The sequence below is a fragment of the Bombyx mandarina genome, chromosome 19 (assembly GCF_030267445.1).
Source record: "Bombyx mandarina strain Sakado chromosome 19, ASM3026744v2".
In the NCBI taxonomy this organism is placed as follows: Eukaryota; Metazoa; Arthropoda; class Insecta; order Lepidoptera; family Bombycidae; genus Bombyx; species Bombyx mandarina.
Window position 1 is genome coordinate 11474620 of NC_143225.1, and position 22147 is coordinate 11496766.

The 22147-nt window shown below is 43.9% G+C and overlaps 1 protein-coding gene across 1 annotated transcript; it reads left to right on the forward strand.

Moving 5' to 3' along the window:
* The first annotated feature begins 441 nt into the window (after positions 1-441).
* On the forward strand, positions 442-20386 carry LOC114252969 (mitochondrial potassium channel ATP-binding subunit). The gene is made up of 14 exons (XM_028187678.2): positions 442-634; positions 715-1054; positions 1508-1663; positions 2880-3025; positions 3870-3945; positions 4963-5103; positions 6484-6668; positions 7484-7661; positions 8288-8407; positions 11357-11460; positions 11994-12168; positions 12376-12554; positions 13491-13638; positions 14198-20386. Exons 1-14 carry the CDS (start codon positions 588-590, stop codon positions 14285-14287), a joined length of 2085 nt encoding a protein of 694 aa, XP_028043479.2. The 5' UTR covers positions 442-587; the 3' UTR covers positions 14288-20386.
* Positions 20387-22147: the final 1761 nt, after the last annotated feature.

Here is a 22147-nt window from a genome sequence, read left to right on the forward strand (position 1 = left end):
TCAAGGATCCACTATTCGGTATTCGGTGGCATTCACTGTCACGTTATAATATTTATAGGCTAAGTATTGAGCACTAGGGGACACGAGATCGTTAATTCAAGTAAGCAATAAATTAAAAATAAAATGATATCGTTAAACGGATCTTTATATTTTATGGATAATGAGGGCTAACACCAGAAAAGTATATTTATTTATTTTGAAATATACAAACTACTTTTTTTGTCATTTAAATGCAATTAAGATTTCAATCACATGGCACCCACATTTTAATTCTGTAGGCTCCGGTAACCGTTTGATAATTTTTTTCCTATTAGTTCCAATGCCTTTAATTTATTTTTAACAAACAATTCTATGAACAATTTCAGAAAATAATTAGATTTATAAACGCTTGTTGATTTAAAATTTTGTATATATTTCTAAACGAAATCAACCAATTATGTCATCGTTTGACATTTGATCGTAACACGTTTGACATGTATTTTTGAACTAAGATCAAGATCTTTTATTAATTTAATTTATTTAAAATAAAACCTAATCATGTATTATTAATTCATTATAGGCTAAGAAATATCAAATAGTTTTATAAAATGTGGTATATGTTACAGAATCACTTATGTTGTCTCACAAGACAAAGGTACAGAGCAAATTAATATGAGTATTTTCTATTATCTGTGTATTTATCTCATAAAAGTTATATTTAATACATGTTTTCAGGTTCCTGGCTTCAAAAAGTAATAAATACTTTACTAATATAGTAAAAAACAAGCCATCTGACGCTTTAAATCGATATATATCACAGTTAAAGACTCGTGGAAAAAGTTCAAAGTCTGGAGAATCATTGCCTTGCAGTCCATGGAAATTGTGTACAGGAGTTAGTTTAGCTATTGGCGCTCGGTATTTTCTATATAGGAGTCCAGTATTTTGTAAAGCAGTTCAGACTTCGAGAGTAATACAGAGAAGGCCGAACTTCCAAGAGGATACTGCTAAATTTGATTGGGAAAAATTATTGAACTATTTAAAACCTCATAAATGGCTCCTTATAGCTGCTGTTGGTGTAAGTATAGTTTAAAATGCCCTTAGTAATCCAAAATATTCACTGTTGATAGGGTGTTTTGTAAGCCTGCCTGGGTAGGTACCATACCCCTCCTGACCGGGGAACCATAAATGGAATCCCCAGCGTTAAAAAAAAAGTTACCACAAGCCACCTACTTTGTGAAGCAGTAATGCGTATGAAGTGTGGGTCAGAATGAAGACCCTTTCTACTATAAAACTGAGACCCTAGAACTCAAGGTGATGGTATTGATGTAAATGGGCTTTGTAATCACTTAATACCAGGTTGGCTGTAACATTGTCAACCCATTAAAGCAATAAAAAATTAAGAGAAATCAAAAAGTAACAAGAAGTTGCAGATAAAAAGAATCATAGTAAAACATTTGAAAAATAACTATCAAGGTTTTTTTATTTTGCTGGTGAATTTTGTGTCATGTTTTTCTTTTTTTGCTTTTAGTCTGCGTTAGCTGTGGCATTCCTAAATGTGTACATCCCAGCTATGCTCGGTGTCATCGTGAATGTTCTAGCAGGAATAAGGAATAATCCGGCTGCTGATTTCATTGACGAGATCAAGATGCCGGCATTTAAATTGATTTCACTGTATGTTGGACAGGTGATACTTTAATTTCTATTATAAATGTAGAGGGACTGAAAAGATAAAGATTGTCTAAAAAGATTATTAGTATCTTATTTACTAATTTTTTTGATTCAATATAAATAGAACTAAAATTATACTGACTGAGTTACAAAAGTATTATATAATTACTAAAAATTACATATTTTACATATTGATGCTTGAAAGGCAAACGTGACTAAGCGACAATGCATGAATTTTACAGTCTTCTTCTTCTTCTCTGTCGTTTCCTCATTACTGAGGGTCGTGACCACCTTGGTCCAGTTTTTGCACCAGCTTCCTCCAATGCTGCCTGCATTCGGCCTGCTTAATGGCGCCCGGGACGCTGGTGTTTGTGGCCTCCTTGATAATGTCCGTCCACCTGGTTGGCAATCTTCCTGTAGTACAGTAGACTAATTTAAAGTTGAAATACCTGATTTTTTTTTTATTTTAACGAATCTAGCTGTAGGGTTGAAATGATTTTAATAGACCTAGAAATATATTTTTTTGCGCATCGAATATGGTTATTGGCTATCGTTACAAAGCAGTTATTGTCCCTTAGTCACGTTTGCTTTTGAAGCGTTGATATAATAAGTGATGAATTCAGTATAACTATTAAAAGACGGTTGAAATGAATTACTGCAGGAGGCTGCAGTCAGGATTTGCTGTTGGCCATAGACATGACCTAATCAGTTCTGTCTAGACTTTATTTTACAATAATATTTTAATTATTTATTACACTTTATGCTATTTATCCACATTGGTGTTTTAATGCCTAATTGCATTCTCTACCAGTCAACCAAAGATACTGCAGACTAAATAATGGTAGATATAGTGAAATATAAACACACAAAAAATTACAAATATAATGTAATAAATATAAATACAGATTTCAATAAAAGCAGTAAACACACACACATATACACAACATAAATACATAAGTGTAAATATATGTATATAGTTTATATAATCTTCTTCTTTTTCTCCACCTTATCCCACTAGGTGGGGTCGGTACAGCTAATTTTTGTCTTCTATTCTCTTCTATCAGCCGTCATCTCAACACTCACTCCTATCTCTCTCATATTCTCATTCACACACTCCATCCATGTCTTCTTCAATCGACCTCTTCCCCCTCTACCTACTACAGTTTATATAATATTTGAACAAATAAATTATTCTCTTGTGGTTACTGTTATAGTTATTTTTTTCATTACAGGCAGCCTTTACGTTTTTCTACATTCACTTGCTGTCACAAGTGGGAGAAAAAGTGGCCACTCAAATGAAACAAGACCTATTTGTATCTATTCTAAGACAGGATATAGAATTTTTTGATAAAGAAAGAACTGGGGAATTAGTTAATAGGTAAGAGATTTTATGTTCATTATGAAGTTATAGATGATTATAAACATTAAATTGCTACCTCTTTAAAAAGAAAACATTAAAAAGTCATTCTGAATCGATTAAGGAGGATTAGACACCATTTTTGTCTCTCAGCTACTTATACTCGTTTTTCACTGCACATTTATTTTTTCTTTAAATAATAAGTAATTATCTAATGATACATACATATTAACATATTTTGTCTAATTTGTTGTGAAAAAACATACATATGAATAAATAGATAATTTTTTTATGAAAAAACTTTATTCCTGCAAGTACTATTTATTGTTGGCAAAAAAAAAGTATGGCTCTTTCAAAACTTTAAATTCTCTTTCGACTGAAAAGGTTGCTGACCTCTGCACTATATTGAACAATCCTTAGGGAACTCACGTACTGGAAGGTCCAGTGGCTAATGTCTTTCAAATGCAAAATAGAAAAAAAACTTGAAACTGTTTTGTTTTAAAATTCTCACTGGTGGTAGGACCTCTTGTGAGACCGCACGGGTAGGTACCACCGTCCCGCCTATTTCTGCCGTAAAGCAGTAATGCGTTTCGGTTTGAAGGGTGGGGCAGCCGTTGTAGCTATACTGAGACCTTAGAACTTATATCTCAAGGTGGGTGGCGCATTTACATTGTAGATGTCTATGGGCTCCAGCAACCACTTAACACCAGGTGGGCTGTGAGCTCGTCCACCCATCTAAGCAATAAAAAAAATATATATATACTCTCTTTTCAAATTTTATTGTTTAATGGTGTAGTTTTCAAGTAATCGGAAATTGAATTTAATCATAATGATGTTTATTTGAAACTTATTAAAAATATTTCAGGTTAACAGTGGACGTACAAGACTTCAAAAGCTCTTTCAAACAGACCATATCGGGAGGTCTTAGAGCTATTACACAGGTTAGTATTTTTGTAGCAACAAATTAAATTTGACACTATTAGATATATGTAAAGTCTGACATTCCTGTGTTTCTGTATATTAATCATAGTCAGCCGAATGCTGTAAGAGCATAGTTAATCTTTTTGCTTACTTTTAAAAAATGTGGTTTTGCTTGGCTTCAGTTGAACACAGAACTATTACAATTTAGATAATCATTTTCAACAATACAAAACTGCCCATAATATGATGTGATATATGTCCATGATATGGCAAGAACATGTAGAAATGTAATGGAATTTCGAAATTTTTATTTATTTTTACTAATACAATTGTCTTGACCATAAGACGTGGACAAGCAATGGATCGAGTTATGCTCGTAGTTAAGAGCAAGATAGAATCAGCAATAAGATTTGTTGAAGAACCATGATTACCGACATAGCCTAAAGGATTACTTAAAGGAACACTTAAAACACTCAGCAAACACATTAAAACTCTCAATTAGCTTCTTCCGCTTCGCTTCAGGTGATCCGTTCACTGTTTCGCTTCGAGTAGTTCCGATTACTGACTGACTGCCTGCCATCCCTGCAGCGCTTTTATAGTCGATACCACATCCCTAGAATTATCGAGAATATTCCACACATTTCTAGTATTGAGTTTCCGCTATCTGACAATAGATGGCGTTGTATTTCTCGATCGTTCTAGGTGCTGCTAGATCCTTCGATATTCGTTCGACTATTCGGCGATAGCTGGCGTTACTCTTACCGGCGTAACAATATGATTAAAGTGCTTGGGGCCGGGCTGGGCATCTGCAGAACAGATGGCCTCTTCGGCTTCCCTCGACCGGCAACTATTCCGAAGGTCATTGGAATCCGGTGGATACAGGCCAAGCAAGACTGTTCCACGTGTCGACCTTTGTGGTAGGCCTGTTGCCAACACTGGGCGTCTCTGGGTTGATAATAATACAGTAGTATTTAATGTATTAACAGAATTTCATTTAACTATCAAGTTGAGTGACCACTGATTGATTATAATTACAGGTGGTGGGTTCTGCGGTGAGCCTCTTAGTCATATCCCCACATTTGACAGGGCTGACGATGATCTGCGTCCCGTCAGTTGTTATCGGAGGCACCTTCATTGGTTCGCTGTTGAGGAAATTGTCCAGAGAAGCTCAAACTCAGGTACCTTCTAAAGTCATTTTTTTATTGCTTAGATGTGTGGACGAGCTCACAGCCCACCTGGTGTTAAGTGGTTACTAGAGCCCATAGAGATCCACAACGTAAATAGGCCACCCACCTTGAGATATAAGTTCTAAGGTCTCAAGTATAGCTATAACGGCTGGCCCACCCTTCAAACCGAAACGCATTACTGCTTCAAGGCAGAAATAGGCAGGGTGGTGGTACCCACCCGCGCGGACTCACAAGAGGTCCTACCACCGGTAATCCACCATCGTTACTTATCGTCCAACAAATTCGCGTTGATTTCGTATATGTTGACTAAGGGCTACACCGGAGAATGGCTAGATAGTCCTATAAATTAGCGCACATCAATCGTCAATCAGCCTTTACTGGTGGTAGGGCGTTTTTAAGTCCCACACGGACTACCGCTGGCCTAATTCTGGCAATGCCTTTCGGTTTGAAGGGTGCCAGTGTAGGCTAATTTTAGACCCTACCACCAGCAAGCACCCCATATTATATCTTCAGGCTCGTTAGTAGATGTGACGGAGGATGTTTAGACATAGAGCGGTCTCGGCCTAACTCGATTTATTGGTTTGCATTTCAGAGACCGTACGAATCTTTCTGTAGTAAAGTTACAAATACCGAGCGAAAATCCCCCCACTCCTCATTTTCATCTTATTTTATTTATTAAGGATCTTATTTTTATAATTGAGTATAGTATATTATTATATGTAATTCACTCCTCCCCCGCAACTGAGGTTTAGATGTGACATGTTAATATTGTGCACTAAAAATAATGAAACGTTCCTAGCGCTAATTGATTCTGATTATTATTGGTGGTAGGGCGTCCTGTGAGCCCGCTCGGGTAGGTACCATCACCCTGCCTATTTCTGCTACGAATCAGGAGTGCGTTTCGGTTTGAAGGGTGCGGCAGTCGTTGTACTGTAAAATCTGAGTTATAGAACTCATATTTATACTAATATAATAAAGCTTAAGAGTTTGTTTGTTTGAACGCGCTAATCTCAGGAACTACTGGTCCGATTAGAAAAATTATTTAAGTGTTAGATAGCCCATTTATTGGGGAAGGCTACAGGCTATATAACATCACGGTAAGACCAATACAAGTGGAGCGCCAATTATGTTGTCCATGCCTATGGGCTCCCATGACTACTTAACTTTTTTTTTTTATTGCCCTTGCAGGCAGACGATCATACGATCCGCCTGATAGTGAGTGGTTACCGCCGCCCATGGACTTCAGCAATGCCAGAGGCAGAGCCAAGCCGCTGCCTACCGCTTAATACTCTCCACAAGCCTCGTTTAAACTTAACTCAAGGTAGACCGTGAGTTCTCCTACCTATCTTGTGTGTTCCTCTCGTATCCTAGATAGAAAAGGCGACATTAGTGGCGGAGGAAGCACTCTCCAACATGCGGACGGTTCGAGCCTTCGCCGCCGAAGACAGCGAGGCGCAGATGTTTGCCAAGGAGTGTGACGAGGCCGCCCAGCTCAGCATGGAGCTGGGACTCGGCATCGGATTGTTTCAGGCCGGGACTAACTTGTTCTTGAATGGGTAAGTACCACTACTGCACATTAGACTTACTCCGCGGTAGATAGATGTTTCCATCACTTTATGCAGGGCCCTGAAACTGTGATGCTTTAAGACAAAACTTTTTGGTATGGAAACTAACGACATCTTGCGGCGGACGCCCCTAAACTTATATGTTGTTAAATTTAAAGCATTTATTTGTTGTATAACTAAACACAGAAAATAAAAAAATAATAAATCATACAAGTCTGTATTTGTTATAGACAAATTGATTAAATTTTATCAATTTATGGTTTCTGAAAATTTACAAAATCCTTTCTTATTTTTTTATTGCTTAGATGGGTGGATGAGCTCACAGCCCACCTCCTGTTAAGTGGTTACTGGAGCCCATATACATCCACAACTTAAATGCGCCACCCACTTTGAGATATAAGTTCTAAGGTCTCAGTATAGTTACAACGGCTGCCCCACCCTTCAAACCGAAACGCATTACTGCTTCACGGCAGAAATAAGCAGGGTGGTGGTACCTACCCGTGCGGACTCACAAGAGGTCCTACCACCAGTAAAATCGAAAATTCGGAAATTATAAAAGCAAGATTAAGCCGGAATGATAATTTTGGTTATGCTTACGACTCGCGAATACCGAAGAATACAACGTAAATGCGCCACCCACCTAGTTACAACGGCTGCCCCACCCTTCAAACCGAAACGCATTACTGCTTCAGGGCAGAAATAGGCGGGGTGGTGGTACCTACCCGCGCGGACTCACAAGAGGTCCTACCACCAGTAAAAATCTATTGACGATGATAATAATGATGATTTTCTCTTGGGTTTTATAGAATGGTGCTCGGCACTATGTTCCTTGGTGGTCATTTGATGTCGACTGGGCAGATGTCGGCGGGAGACGTGATGGCGTTCCTGGTGAACGCGCAGACGGTGCAGCGCTCGGTGGCGCAGCTGTCTCTGCTATTCGGCTCCGTCGTTAAGGGGATCAGCGCCGGCGGTCGGGTGTTCGAGGTCAGTGGACCTGTGTGCTTAGTGCCAGCTCTCGAGGGTTTTTTTTATTGCCCTTGTGGTCAGACGAGCATACGGCCCACCGGATGGTGAGTGGCTACCGTCGCCCATGGACTTCAGCAATGCCAGGGGCAGAGCCAAGCCGCTGCTTACCGATCTTCTCAGTGGGTCGCGTTGTAACTATACTGAGACCGTAGAACTTATGTCTCGACTTGGGTGGCGCATTTACGTTGTAGATGTCTATGGGCTCCAGTAACCACTTAACACCAGATGGGCTGTGAGCTCCTCCACCCATCTAACAATAAAAAAAAGTCCAACGCGTATAAACAATTGTTTAAGGCGATATTCAAGAGAATTCATGATTAAGCTACCGCCACTTTTCTATTGTTAATACGAGTGACTATTGTCGCACAAGACATTCCGGCTTGACGTAATCATCTGTAAAAACAACGTGGCGCCATTCGGTGACGTCATCAGTCGCTGACGTCACCAGTAACTCCGTCATGTATGAAACAAAGATGAATACCGATCTTTCATAACGTAATCGCTAGATCCAAATGAACTCTAAATTAGTTTTGTTGATAAATTAAATAATCATCCATCGATAAGTTTGATCGTTTTTGTTTCAGTACATCAATAAGAAACCCGCAATGGACACGTCCGGTACTAAGTGTATAAAGTACCACGAGTTTCACGGCGACATCGAGTTTAAGAACGTCACTTTCGCCTATCCCACGAGACCGGAGGCTGTAAGTACGAAATTTATTTATAGGACTACTAGATTTTCTTCGTTTTCTGTGAGGCTTAGGGTGGATTCGACCAAACAAGAGTAAATCTTATTCTTAGAGTAACTCGTCAGTTAATCGAGAGTAAGTCAATTTTACGTTTTACTGGTGGTAGGACCTCTTGTGAGTCCGCACGGATAGGTACCACCGCCCCGCCTATTTCTGCCGTGAAGCAGTAATGCGTTTCGGTTTGAAGGGTGGGGTAGCCGTTGTGACTATACTGAGACCTTAGAACTATATCTCAAGGTGTGTGGCGCATTTACGTTGTAGATGTCTATGGGCTCCAGTAACCACTTAACATCAGGTGGGCTGTGAGCTCGTCCACACAGCTAAGCAATAAAAAAAAAAAAAAAAAACGTTTTACCATCTACAATTCTAAGAATAGTGGGCCTATTCGGGAATTGTTACTATACCGCCGTTTCGCACGGAATAACGGAGCTATTCCTAGAATAATGTAATGGCGTCGGTCAGTTCAATCATCTGATTTCTGTCATTTCATAAATATTTATTCTGTTTTAATTTCAAGTCAACGCAATGCACTAAATTATTATTAATAGTCTGGCATTGTATAATGCAACATTTAAACGAAAAAAGATAAAAGCACACGACAAAACTTGACAATTCCCTCAAATAAACAACAAATAAAATTAAAACGTTTGACAGCTAGATATCTTTCACTACAACTACTTTTTCACATTAAAATACGGCAAAATCGAGTTGACGCTTAGTATGCTCTTACACTATGCCGCTTCGCAACAACGTTTATTTGCCGGATTTTATTTTCGTTCACCGCAGAGTGAATCTGCTATTCGCGTATTGTTATTCCCAGCGTAAGTATACTATCGTTTATGTGGAAAAATGCGTATGGATTTACTCGAGATTAAAATCATGGAATAGGTTATTCCTCGTATAGTTACTTGTGTATAAATTTAAGTTTGGTCGAATCCACCCTTAGACATAAATAATTAAAACTACTTTTACTATTAATTCTCGCGTTTTTCACTATCAAAAATGGTTACATGAAAGAAGGATTTTTTAAAGAGAAATACACGGTAGTCGTCAACACGACATAAAAAAATATTACATTCAATTTGTTTTTAATAAATTGATTCAATATCTCGGTTAAATGATCGATTTATCCGGATAAAAAAAAATATACACGCGATCTGCGCGCAAAGTAATTACCGCCTTATCAGTTAGTTATTAAAGTCGTAAATCAAATGCATCTTTCGTTAACGTTATTATCGTTTCGATTTAACCTAATCCGAGGATAGATCTTGTGTACGTGACGTCACACGTTCCTACCCGCTCTCGGTTCAATGTGTCTAACGTTTCCTAACTCTCTCTCTTTCTTCCTAGCTATTTTAATGTTTAACTCTCTCGCTCTTCCTAACTATTTATCCCGCATGGTGTTGAGGTAAGCTTTTCCTATTCTACTTCTCCACTTCGCTCTGTCTTCGACATTCTTGTCAGCAACATTACATTACCTTTGTTCCTTCAGCACTACATCCTTCCATCTTGTCTTGGGTGTACCTCTAGAGGTCTCCGACCGGGGAGGTCGAGCAGTGGTCCCAAATTTCCGACGTAGTCAGGTGGTCTCCATTTGAATACGCTTTTATTAGCTTCAGACGTATGTATGTTAGTATATAATGTTTGTAACGGAACATTTGAACATGATTTTGACCCCCTTCAAAACGTCGGATTAACTCGAAATTTGGTATATTTATTAAGAACCGATGACAATTCAATATTTAAAAAAAATATTGAAAAATATTGAAAATACGCTTTTATAGAAAAACCCAACATAGAAAATAAATTTTAATACATTTGAATTAAAAATAGTGTAAAAAAAAGGTTTTATTGTAAAAAAAAGTGTGGGGTGTATGGTATCAGTAGTTATAAATATTTTAAGAACAGATATGAGTAGAAGGGTTATTACGTGTCGTTACCATCTCAACCTACTCTCTTGCACCTTATCGGCGATGTCCCGTACACTGAGGCTTCCACGCACGTACTCTCACGTCATTACAGATCCTCCCGATCCATTAACGGTGCTTTTAGGTACCTCAAGCACCGGTCACCGTCCTCGTCGAACCCGTCACTTACGACAAAAGGCACGACGAGTAAATTAACCCACAAACATGGCCTAATACCTAATAATACCTAAGCTGATAGCCTTGAGAGGCTATGCCAGCGTAACCGGGCGAGTAGGTGAGCTCACGGGGCTCAAACCGGAGTGTTGCTTACACTGGCCCTGACAAGAGCAGTGCTTCGCAGAATCTTCCACCGGATCGGAAACGCGACCCACTGAGAAGGTCCTAGAGATTAATTTACTCGTAGAGCTCTTTGTCGTAAGTGATGGGTTCGACCAGTAAATTAACCCACAGGCACACAGCCCACTGAGTTTCTAACTGGATCTTCTCAGTAGGTCGCGTTTCCGATCCGGTGGTAGATTCTGCGAAGCACTGCTCTTGCTAGGGCCAGTATTAGAACCATTCCGGTTTGAGCCCCGTGAGCTCACCTACTCGCCGGTTACGCTGACATAGCCTCTCAAAGCTATCAGCTTAGGTAGGACCTCTTGTGGTACCTCTTGTTTACTGATGGTAGGACCTCTTGTGAGTCCGCACAGGTAGGTACCACCACCCCGCCTATTTCTGCCGTGAAGCAGTAATGCGATTCAGTTTGAAGGGTGGGGCAGTCGTTGTAACTAAATATATCGAGACCTTAGAACTTATATCTCAAGGTGGGTGGCGCATTTACGTTGTAGATGTCTATGGGCTTCAGTAACCACATAACATCAGGTGGGCTGTGAGCTCGCCCAATTATCTAAGCAAAAAAAAGGGGAAAAAAGCACGTATTCGTTGCGGATTTTATCGAGCCCGTTCATGCTTCCTGCAACAAATTGATTTGCAGGTGATATTGAAGGATTTCAATCTTAAAATACCTGCTGGCAAGACGGTCGCCATAGTCGGCACATCTGGCAACGGGAAGTCTACTATCGCTGCGCTGTTAGAAAGGTACTTTTTGATCTAGATAGAATAGTAGTGCTACTAGATGCTTTCAGATTATGAAAATTGAATTTTTTTGAAAATATCAACAGATTCGACATAACCTTTCATTCCTGCATAATTATGTACTAAACAAAGTCATCCTTCAGTCAGCAATCTCATGCCAACTAACACGCTAACATATCCATTGCGTACTGTATGTATGAACTTGTTCCTGTAATGTCATATCGTCGCTGTCAAACCAAAATCTGCTATGTGCAAAAACTCTATTTTGAATTAACGAGTAAAAATATTTTCGTATAAAATTTTATATGAAGGTGATTTTTTAAGAACTATATCAAATGAAAGCTATAGACACATAACAGTTTTTTTATACGGTAGATAGGGCTGTGAACTATACGAAAAGGTCAAAAAGTAAAAATCTCAAAAAGTGCACATGTAGCAGCTGATTTCGGTTGGACAACGACGATATTGTGTAGTCGTAAATGATGTCTCCCTGTCTACCATACAACGAACTCGATCTTCCGAATTCCTCTGAATAGGTTCTACGACGTGAACGAAGGCCAAGTGTCGATAGATGGCGTTGACGTGCGCGATTTCGACGGCAAGTGGCTCCGCGGGAGGGCGCTAGGTCTGATCGGCCAGGAGCCGGTCCTGTTCGCCACCACGGTCCGAGAGAACATTCGGTACGGGAGACCGGAGGCCACTGATGCTGAGGTAACGAGGACCATTGTTTCTGAAGTTGTCTGAACGAGCTAACAGTTAAGTAAGTTTAATGGTAGGCAGCGGCTTGGCTCTGCCCCTGGTATTGCTGAAGTCCATGGGCGACGGTAACCACTCACTATCACAACTTGGAATAGTTTGGATAACAATAACCGCCAAAATCCGGTCACGAAGTGATGGTGGCGTATGCTATAATTGCAGGTGATGCAGGCGGCTACGATAGCCAATGCTCATGAGTTCATACAATCGTTCCCGGAGGGGTACGACACTCTGGTCGGCGAGAGGGGGATGGCTCTGAGCGGGGGACAGAAGCAGCGGGTCGCCATCGCCAGAGCTGTGCTGAAGAATCCACCGGTTATAATACTGGACGAGGCCACCAGGTACGCGTGGTTGGCTTGGCGAAAAGTTACTGGCAAACCGGTTCAAACCAGACCTGCCGTTGACATATTGAACCCCATATACTACCACACCCGGGGGATACGACAATATACCTATTGAGTAACGTTCAAAAATCATTAAGGGACTCTAAATATAATTAGCGACTTTAACCCAAGCAGTCGTGGCCTAAAGGATAAGACGTCCGGTGCATTCGTATCTAGCGATGCACCGGTGTTCGAATTCCGCGAGTGGGTAGGTACAAATTTTTCTAACCAAATACGTACATGACAAATGTTCACGATCGACTTCCACGGTGAAGGAATAACATCGTGTAATAAAAATCAAACCCGCAAAATTATAATTTGCGTTATTACTGGTGGTAGGACCTTTTGTGAGTCCGCACGGGCAGGTACCACCACCCTGCCTATTTCTGTCGTGCAGCACTAATGAGTTTCGGTTTGAAAGGTGGGGCAGTCGTTGTCAGACCTTAGACCTCATATCTCAAGGTGGGTGGCGGAATTTACGTTGTAGATGTCTATGGGCTCCGGTAACCACTAAACACCAGGTGGGATGTGAGCTCGTCCACCCATACATGCAATAAAATAATAATAAAAAAAAAGCTATTCGGCTATTATAACAATTGTGACCCAAACTTCATTATATCGACGCTTGAAAGGCAAACGTGACTAAGCGACAATAACTGCTTTGTACATAAATGATGCAATAACCATATTCGATGCGCAAAAAAACAATATTTCTAGGTCTATTAAAATCATTTCAGTCCTACAGCTAGATTTTTTTTTTTATTGTTATATTCGTAAAAAAATATTTTTTTCATGTATTTCAACTTTCAATTAGTCTACTGTAAAGTTCACGCATTGTTGCTTAGTCACGTTTGCCTTTCAAGCGTCGATATGTAGATGATATGATGCTTGCAGCGCTCTTGATTCCGCGAGCGAGAAGGTCGTACAGAAGGCGCTGGAGACGGCGGCCAAGGGTCGGACCGTGCTGGTGATAGCCCACAGGCTATCCACGGTCATCAATGCCGATCTGATCGTCGTATTGAACAAGGGGAAGATTGTTGAGGTACATTTTTGACAACCTTTTCTTTCCTGCCTATTCACGTGTAGCCTAAAAGGCTATTCCAGCTATGCCCGGACGGGTAGGTGAGCTTACGGGCTCAACCTCAGAGAAGTTGCTAACACTAGCGCTAGCAAGAGCAGTGCTTCGCGGAAACTAGCGCCGGATCGGAATCGCGACCCACTGAGAAGATCCGGCGAGAAACTCATTGACTTAATATAAAAACCAACAAAAATGTTATATATAATGAACATAATGAATGTGTTATCTGAGGCACTGCTGGATTAAGACACACACGTGAACGCACACACTCACACATACAAACACACACACACACACACACTCACACACACACACGCGCGCATACCACACACACACACACGCACACACATGTGCGTACTTACTCATAGTCAGTTGATTTTTTGTGCTGAGTTATTTTACATTGAATGTATGATTTTAGGGTGAGCGGAGTCTCCTAATCACTAATTGACTGAGAGCAATCATGTAGATAAATTATTATTAATTAATTTCCATTGTTAATTTCAATTGTCTTTTTATTTTGCAGATGGGAAACCATGAACAATTGAAGAAATTGAAGGGTTTTTATTGGAATCTTATAAAGCAACAGGATCAAGATCAAGAACAATCGAGATGATGGGATTGTGTTACAGTTGGTCGGGCAGGGTGGCTGCCGTCCTCATGTGACTACGACCTCATGTCTCAAAGCGGTTGGGACCGCTTAGGATCTGATGTACATTAACTCTGTATTCACTGCTAAGATGAGGGTAAAATTTAAAAATAGATTTACACTTGTGTAGAATTCTCAAAAACACACATAGAAAAAACATAAGTTTGACAATAAAATAAATGATAATAGTGATGACGTCACGATTATCAAACGAAACCGTCTATGGGTAGTAGATAGTAGATTGCAATAATGCATTCATATCAATTAGTGAGATAAGAAAAGAATTTCATCATGATTCATCATTCATGATTTTACTGATATGAACAATATCCAAAGAGATAGTATGTAATTCATAAATTCATTAACACACATCTAGGGATCCGGGGTAAGTTATATTACTAAAATTGAAGCTGGCCGAGGGTATTGTAGGCCCGTGCGGGTAGGTACCACCACCTTGTCTATTTTTGCTGCGTAGCAACCATGCGTCAGCTTTGAAGGGTCGGTAAATCGTTTAGAAGTAAAATTCAATTCCGTTTGCAACGCTGTCGAGTCCGGACGTGTTTTCTCGAATTATTGTCGCTGCCGTCGCGAACTTGTGTTTTGGATTACACGACATTGTCGCTGTCGCGTCGATCGCGACTTTGTTGTGAATTCCTGACGCACGGGCGCTGGCGTAGCGACCTTGGGTCGAAAAAACATTTCGAATTCGTTTGTTCTGCATTCGAAAACGCCAAATTCACATTCATTCACTCATTTCATTATTAAATTTATTTATCTATCCGTCGTGCAAAACAGTCTTTTTAAAGACTAAAAACCCCGCTGCGATCACCGCTTGTTGTGGCACTCACAACCCAGTGGGGTCCCCACCTTCCCAAACTCTCCACCCCAATCCCAGCTGACTGCCGTTTTCACGGCATAGGCATCCCCCCCCTGCAAATCACTGCTGGCAAGTACAGCGCAGGGGGTATAAATCCCACTCAGGGGACTCGCCTTTCGGCGAGTTTGCTTAAGTCCCGGGGACGCCCCCCCCGGGCACACTCACCATGAGTGACGCCAATGGCGCGCTCTTTCTTAAGTTCGTCCGCGATTTTTGTCCGGACATCATCACGAGATTTGAAGCCTACAAGGCCGGCCTTGACGCGCCGGCACTCCGCGACTCTCCTTTGTCGCCCCCCGCGCCGGTACCTCGCGACTCGCCGATGTCGCCCCCCACCCCCGCGCCCGCGTCGATCGCGTCCTCCGTAGCGGTAAGCTCCGGCTCCGACTCCGAGTCGGAAATGGAGTACGAGTCCGCCGCGAGTCCCCTACCGGGAACCTCGGAAGGGTTCACCACCGTCGCGCGCGGGAAAAAACGCGCCCGCGCCGTGGAACCGTCCGCGGCGCCCAAACAACCTAAGGCCGCGAACGCGTCGCGGCCAAAGACCGTTATAACCCCGGAATCCCCTCGCCGCGCAACCCCGTCGCCGCGCCCCGGGCCCGCGCCCGTTCGAAAAGTTCCCGCGCCGCCGCCGGTCATCCTGCGGGAAAAGTCTTCTTGGGATCGCGTGTCCCTGGCCCTTAAGGCCCAAAAGATCAATGTCGTCCATGCGAGGAATATCCCGCATGGAATTCAGATCAAGGTGGAAACATCCGACGACCATAGGTCGTTGACCGCGTACCTCCGCAAGGAACGCATAGGTTATCATACCTATGCGCTCCAGGAGGAGCGCGAACTCCGCGTCGTAGTACGCGGAGTCCCTAAAGAGCTCGACGTCGAGCAAATCAAAAATGACCTGGTAGGTCAGTCCTACCCCGTCATAAGCGTGCACCGGATGCACAGCGGGCGCGACAAATTCGCGTATGATATGGTGCTCGTAGCACTGGAAGCCACACCGGAGGGCAAGAAAATTGCCTCATGTCTCCGCACCGTGTGCGGCCTATCGGGGGTCACCGTAGAGGCCCCCTACAAACGCGGCACTCCCGGGCAGTGCCACCGTTGCCAGTTATATGGCCACTCCGCGCGTAACTGCAACGCGCGACCGCGTTGCGTGAAGTGTTTAGACGATCACGCGACCACCGATTGCTCGCGAGTAAAGGAGACAGCGACGGAGCCGCCGAGCTGTGTACTCTGCCGCAAGCAGGGACACACGGCCAACTACCGTGGATGCCCCAAGGCTCCACGGAAGCGCCCGGCAAACGCGCCCCCTAAAACCGCTGGCCCAAAGACTTCGGCGCCCCGCGCGCCGAAACCGGCTTTCGTACCGGCTCCGGTGCCCACCGTCTCCGCGTGGGCGAAACCGTTGCCGTTCACGAAGGCAGGAACGACACCGGCACCCCAACCGCGGTACGCGCCGCAACCTCTACTCGCGCCGCGCCCCGCCCCCGCGCCCGCGCCCGGTCCCGCGCCTCGCCCCGGCCCCGCGCACTCAAACGACTTCACAATTATTCGCGACTACATCGCCGCGATAAATATTGACCGCATGCGTGCGTTCGCCGACGCCATGCGCAGAGCGGTCACGGCCGAAGACCGCCTAAACGCGACGTTCGAGTACATCGACGTCATCGAGTCCGTCCAGCGCACGCTGGTTTGATTACCGGTAATCAATGGCGTGCAACGCGAGATTAAAACCCCATTCTTTGAAGTTAGCATTCTACAATGCTAACGGACTCGCGCGTCAGCGCGACCAGGTTTATGAGTTTCTACGTGACAATCTCATCGACATCCTTCTGGTGCAGGAGACCTTCCTAAAGCCCTCGCGTCGCGACCCCAAAGTCGCGAATTACGTCATGGTTAGGAATGACAGACTCTCCACCCGCAAGGGCGGGACTGTCATTTACTATAGGAGGGCCCTGCACTGCGTCCCTCTCGATACTCCCTCGCTCTTACATATCGAGGCGTCAGTGTGCCGCATCGCGCTGACGGGACACCAGCCTATCGTCATCGCATCCGTATATCTCCCTCCTGACAAACCCCTACTGAGCAGTGACCTCGAGACACTGCTCGGTATGGGGGACGCGGTCATTCTGGCAGGCGATTTAAATTGCCACCACACTAGGTGGAACTGCCATCGCACGAATGTGAACGGTAGGCGTCTCGACGCGTTCATAGACGACCTCACATTCGAGATATTCAACCCCCCGACCCCCACGTGCTATCCGTACAACGCCGCGCGTCGTCCGAGCACAATAGATCTGGCACTGCTGAGGAACGTAACTCTGCGCTTGCGCTCCATCGAGGCAATGTCAGAACTCGACTCAGACCACCGACCTGTCGTCATGCAGCTCGGTCGCCCACTCAACCGCGAACCAGATACGAGGACCATGGTGGATTGGAAGAAGCTGGGCACGTGCTTAGCTGACACCGCTCCACCAATCCTCCCTTGCGGCCCGGATTCAACTCCATCCCCCGAGGACACCGTCGAATCCATAAACATCTTCACTGATCACGTCTCGACGGCGATCACAAGATCTTCAAAGCAAGTCGATGTGGAGGATAGCTTCCACCGCATCAGACTTTCCCCCGATCTTAGGGACCTCGTTAGAGTTAGGAACGCGGCAATCCGGGCCTACGATCGATATCCCACGGATTCAAACCGGACTCGGATGCGTCGCTTACAGCGGGAGGTCAAATCCCGCTTGAGCGACGCCCGAAACGAAAACTGGGATAGTTATTTAAAAGAACTCGCGCCCACTCACCAAGCATACTGGCGACTAGCTAGGACCCTCAAGTCCGAAACTATCGTCACTATGCCGCCTCTCGTACGCCCCTCAGGCCAACCACCGGCTTACGATGACGATGACAAGGCAGAGTTGCTGGCCGATGCACTGCAAGAACAGTGCACCACCAGCACTCAACACGCGGACCCCGAACACACCGAGTTCGTCGACAGGGAGGTCGAGCGCAGAGCTTCCCTGCCGCCCTCGGACGCGTTACCCCCCATTACCACTTCCGAGGTTAAGGAGGCGATCGATAGCCTACAACCACGGAAAGCTCCCGGCTCCGACGGCATCCGCAACCGCGCGCTAAAACTGTTACCAGCCCAACTGATAACGATGTTGGCCACGATATTAAATGCTGCTATGACGAACTGCATCTTTCCCGCGGCGTGGAAAGAAGCGGACGTTATCGGCATACACAAGCCGGGCAAACCGAATAACGAAACCGCGAGTTACCGCCCCATCAGTCTCCTCCCGGCGATAGGCAAATTATACGAACGGCTCCTTCGTAAACGCCTCTGGGATTTCGTATCCGCGAATAAAATTCTTATAGACGAGCAGTTTGGATTCCGCGCCAGACACTCGTGCGTCCATCAAGTGCACCGCCTCACGGAGCACATCTTACTAGGGCTGAACAGGCGGAAACCCATTCCGACAGGAGCCCTCTTCTTCGATGTAGCGAAGGCGTTCGACAAAGTCTGGCACAACGGTTTGATATACAAACTGTATAACATGGGAGTGCCAGACAGACTCGTGCTCATCATACGAGACTACTTGTCGAACCGTTCGTTCCGATATCGAGTCGAGGGAACGCGTTCCCGGCCCCGTCACGTCACAGCCGGAGTCCCGCAAGGCTCCGCCCTCTCCCCGTTACTATTCAGTTTGTATATCAACGATATACCCCGGTCTCCGGAGACCCATCTGGCGCTCTTCGCCGATGACACCGCCATCTACTACTCGTGTAGGAAGAAGGCGTTGCTTCATCGACGACTTCAGACCGCAGCTACCACCATGGGACAGTGGTTCCGGAAGTGGCGCATCGACATCAACCCCACGAAAAGCACAGCGGTGCTCTTCAAAAGGGGTCGCCCTCCGAACACCACGCTGAGCATCCCTCTCCCGACTAGGCGCGTCAACACCCCCCCCCCGCCGTTCGCCCAATCACGATGTTCGACCAGCCCATACCGTGGGCCCCGAAGGTCAAGTACTTAGGCGTCACCCTCGACAGTAGGATGACATTCCGCCCCCACATTAAGACGGTACGCGACCGTGCCGCCTTCATTCTAGGACGTCTCTACCCGATGATATGTAGGCGAAGTAAAATGTCCCTTAGAAATAAGGTGACACTCTACAAAACTTGCATACGCCCCGTCATGACCTATGCAAGTGTAGTGTTCGCTCACGCGGCCCGCATACACTTAAAATCCTTTCAAATCATTCAATCCCGTTTTTGCAGGATAGCCGTCGGAGCCCCGTGGTTCGTCAGGAATGTCGACCTCCATGACGACCTGGACTTAGAGTCCATCAGTAAGTATCTGCAGTCGGCGTCCATGCGCCACTTCGATAAAGCGGCACGACACGAGAACCCTCTCATCGTGGCCGCCGGTAACTACATTCCCGATCCTGCGGACAGAATGGAAAGCAGTCGACGTCGCCCAAAACACGTCATCTCGGATCCGCCCGATCCACTAACGGTGCTTTTAGGTAATTCAAGCACCGGTCACCGTTCTCGTCGAACCCGTCGCTTGCGACGAAGGGCTCGACGAGTAAATTAACTCTCAGACACAGCCCACTGAGTTTCTCGCCGGATCTTCTCAGTGGGTCGCGTTTCCGATCCGGTGGTAGATTCTGCGAAGCACGACTCTTGCTAGGGTTCGTGTTAGCAACGTCATCAGGTTTGAGCCCCGTGAGCTCACCTACTAAAGTTAGGGTTACGCTGATATAGCCTCTCAAGGCTCTCAGCTTAGGTAGGAAAAAAAAAAAAAAAAAAAAAAAAAAAAAAAAAAGAAGTAAAATCTTCGTCCTTAAGGTCTGTGGACTCGCCTGTGGACTCGCTGGCGCAAAAAAGTTATAGTAATAGAAAAAGCCAATGAAACAACTCTATATCGCCCAAATAAGAGAAAGAGAGAGAGAGAGAGCACGCGTCGGTACTTCTGACGTCACTGCCGTGTATAATCTGTAAACGTTACATTCGCACAGCTGACTTGATACGCCGATCACAGCTCTTTGAAAAACACTATTTGCATTCATAATATAACGGGTTAAAGATTCATTTTGTGTAAAGAAACGAATAGACAAGGATACCTAAATAAGGTTTTATTGTTATATACCTTTGTTGTTTGTAAAAGGAATAAAAAGTGTTACCAGAAATTGGTTTTATTTGACTACCCTGCTAACCTTTTCAATCGGTCATATTATTAAAAAAATACATGAAAGCTCGGTTGTTGATGTTAAGGCTTTACTTGATTTGTGCGTGTATAATAGCCGGCAAACTTCTTGAGCATTTGTTGACGTAGTGGGGGTAAGTTTGCTCATGGTACACTCACGTGCAAAAACATTATTTACTCTGCGTCATAATGCAATTAAATTATTAAAATCAACATATGTATTTATTTATATATTTATGAGAACATCAACAAAAAATATAGGTTAATAATTGTAATAATTTAATCTTGGGGTAAAATAGATATTCCTTCTATTAAGTCAAAACTAGAGCTGTTGCCAGGTCTTGGTTCAGTTGAAGCGAAGCTGGTATTTGTATTTTTTTTTTTTCGTTATCATAATCTTGACCATAATCATCACTGTTTTTATCACCCGAGTTGCTATCATCGTGATGAGTCGACATAGGGATCATCGGTGTAGTTTACAACTCGGTCGGTTCGGTCTACTTTTTTGTCTATAATTAATTATTTTTTTGAAGATATTCGATTCGTAGTAATCGAATGTAACTTTTTTCAATTACCAGCTTCCGATTATTTTCTGTTTTTTTTTCCATCTGAAGGCTAGCTCTTTCATAATTCGTCGTAAACTTCATACCGAGCCATTAAAATTTATATCTTCTTTAAATTTTTCGAAGCCTTTCTACGGTACGGAGTTTCGCTGCTTGTTATGTAGTTATTATGATTACATCTTTTTATTACAGATTGAACGAAACTATCCATTCCGGTAACTTTCTTCTTCCCTGATCTTTTCTTACCCGGAGTCCGAAACACGGCGAGCAAGCCAGAGCCTTTAGCTTCGTTAATAATGCACCTAACAGTACTCACGGATGTTTTTGTTGCTTCCGAAGTCTGTTTTACTTTTCCCATATCATTCTTCCCCTGTTTTCTAATGAAGCAATATACGTCGTACACAATTTTTCTACCCTTTCTTTTGAATACTACACCAGTTTGTCGCGGCATAGTGTATTTTTTATAAAAAATCAACAAACACTCAACAAATAGCAATGGCAACAAAGTCAACAAGCAATTATAACAAATAACTTAACGATTAATAACGATAGACTTTTCACTGTACGCAAGCGTACTTTTGGGAGCAAGCGGAATGAGGGCGCGGTGCGGGGCGCAAGGTTCGACTGATCTACCAATAACGCGCTCGATACGATTTCCCCTGCCGTCGCGCCTCACCCTCACCACCAAAGTGATCTAAAATTCGGTTCTGCGCAGTCAAGGTCATTTGCTCAAGAAGTTTGCCGGTTAATATACACCATCTTGCAAAAGGAGGCGGTGTAGCGAGGTAAGAGCGAGAGATCCGCCGCTGTTAAACACGGGGTCAGAGGAGGGATTTCGAGAAGGATCTGTTCTTGTAGGAGGCAGCCTCCCAGTATAGGCGGATCCAATGTTAAGAGCGACCGGTTGGCGGTGTATCCCTTTCCAACCGGGCAGGCTGATCCTTGTCCATTAGGATATTTAGCGACCTGACGGGCTGCTGTAACGTGATTGCAGATTTTATTTATTTATTGCTTAGATGGGTGGACGAGATCACAGCCCACCTGGTGTTAAGTGGTTACCGGAGCCCATAGACATCTACGACGTAAATGCGCCACCCACCTTGAGATATAAGTATAGTTCCAACGGCTGCTCCACCCTTCAAACCGAAACGCATTACTGCTTCACGGCAGAAATAGGCGGG

Coding starts and splice junctions, on each gene's coding strand:
- LOC114252969 (XM_028187678.2), top strand. CDS start 588: ATGTGGTATATGTTACAGAATCACTTATGTTGTCTCACAAGACAAAG. Junction 7,662..8,287: donor CCGGCGGTCGGGTGTTCGAG/GTCAGTGGACCT, acceptor TTTTTGTTTCAG/TACATCAATAAGAAACCCGC. Junction 13,639..14,197: donor ACAAGGGGAAGATTGTTGAG/GTACATTTTTGA, acceptor TTTATTTTGCAG/ATGGGAAACCATGAACAATT.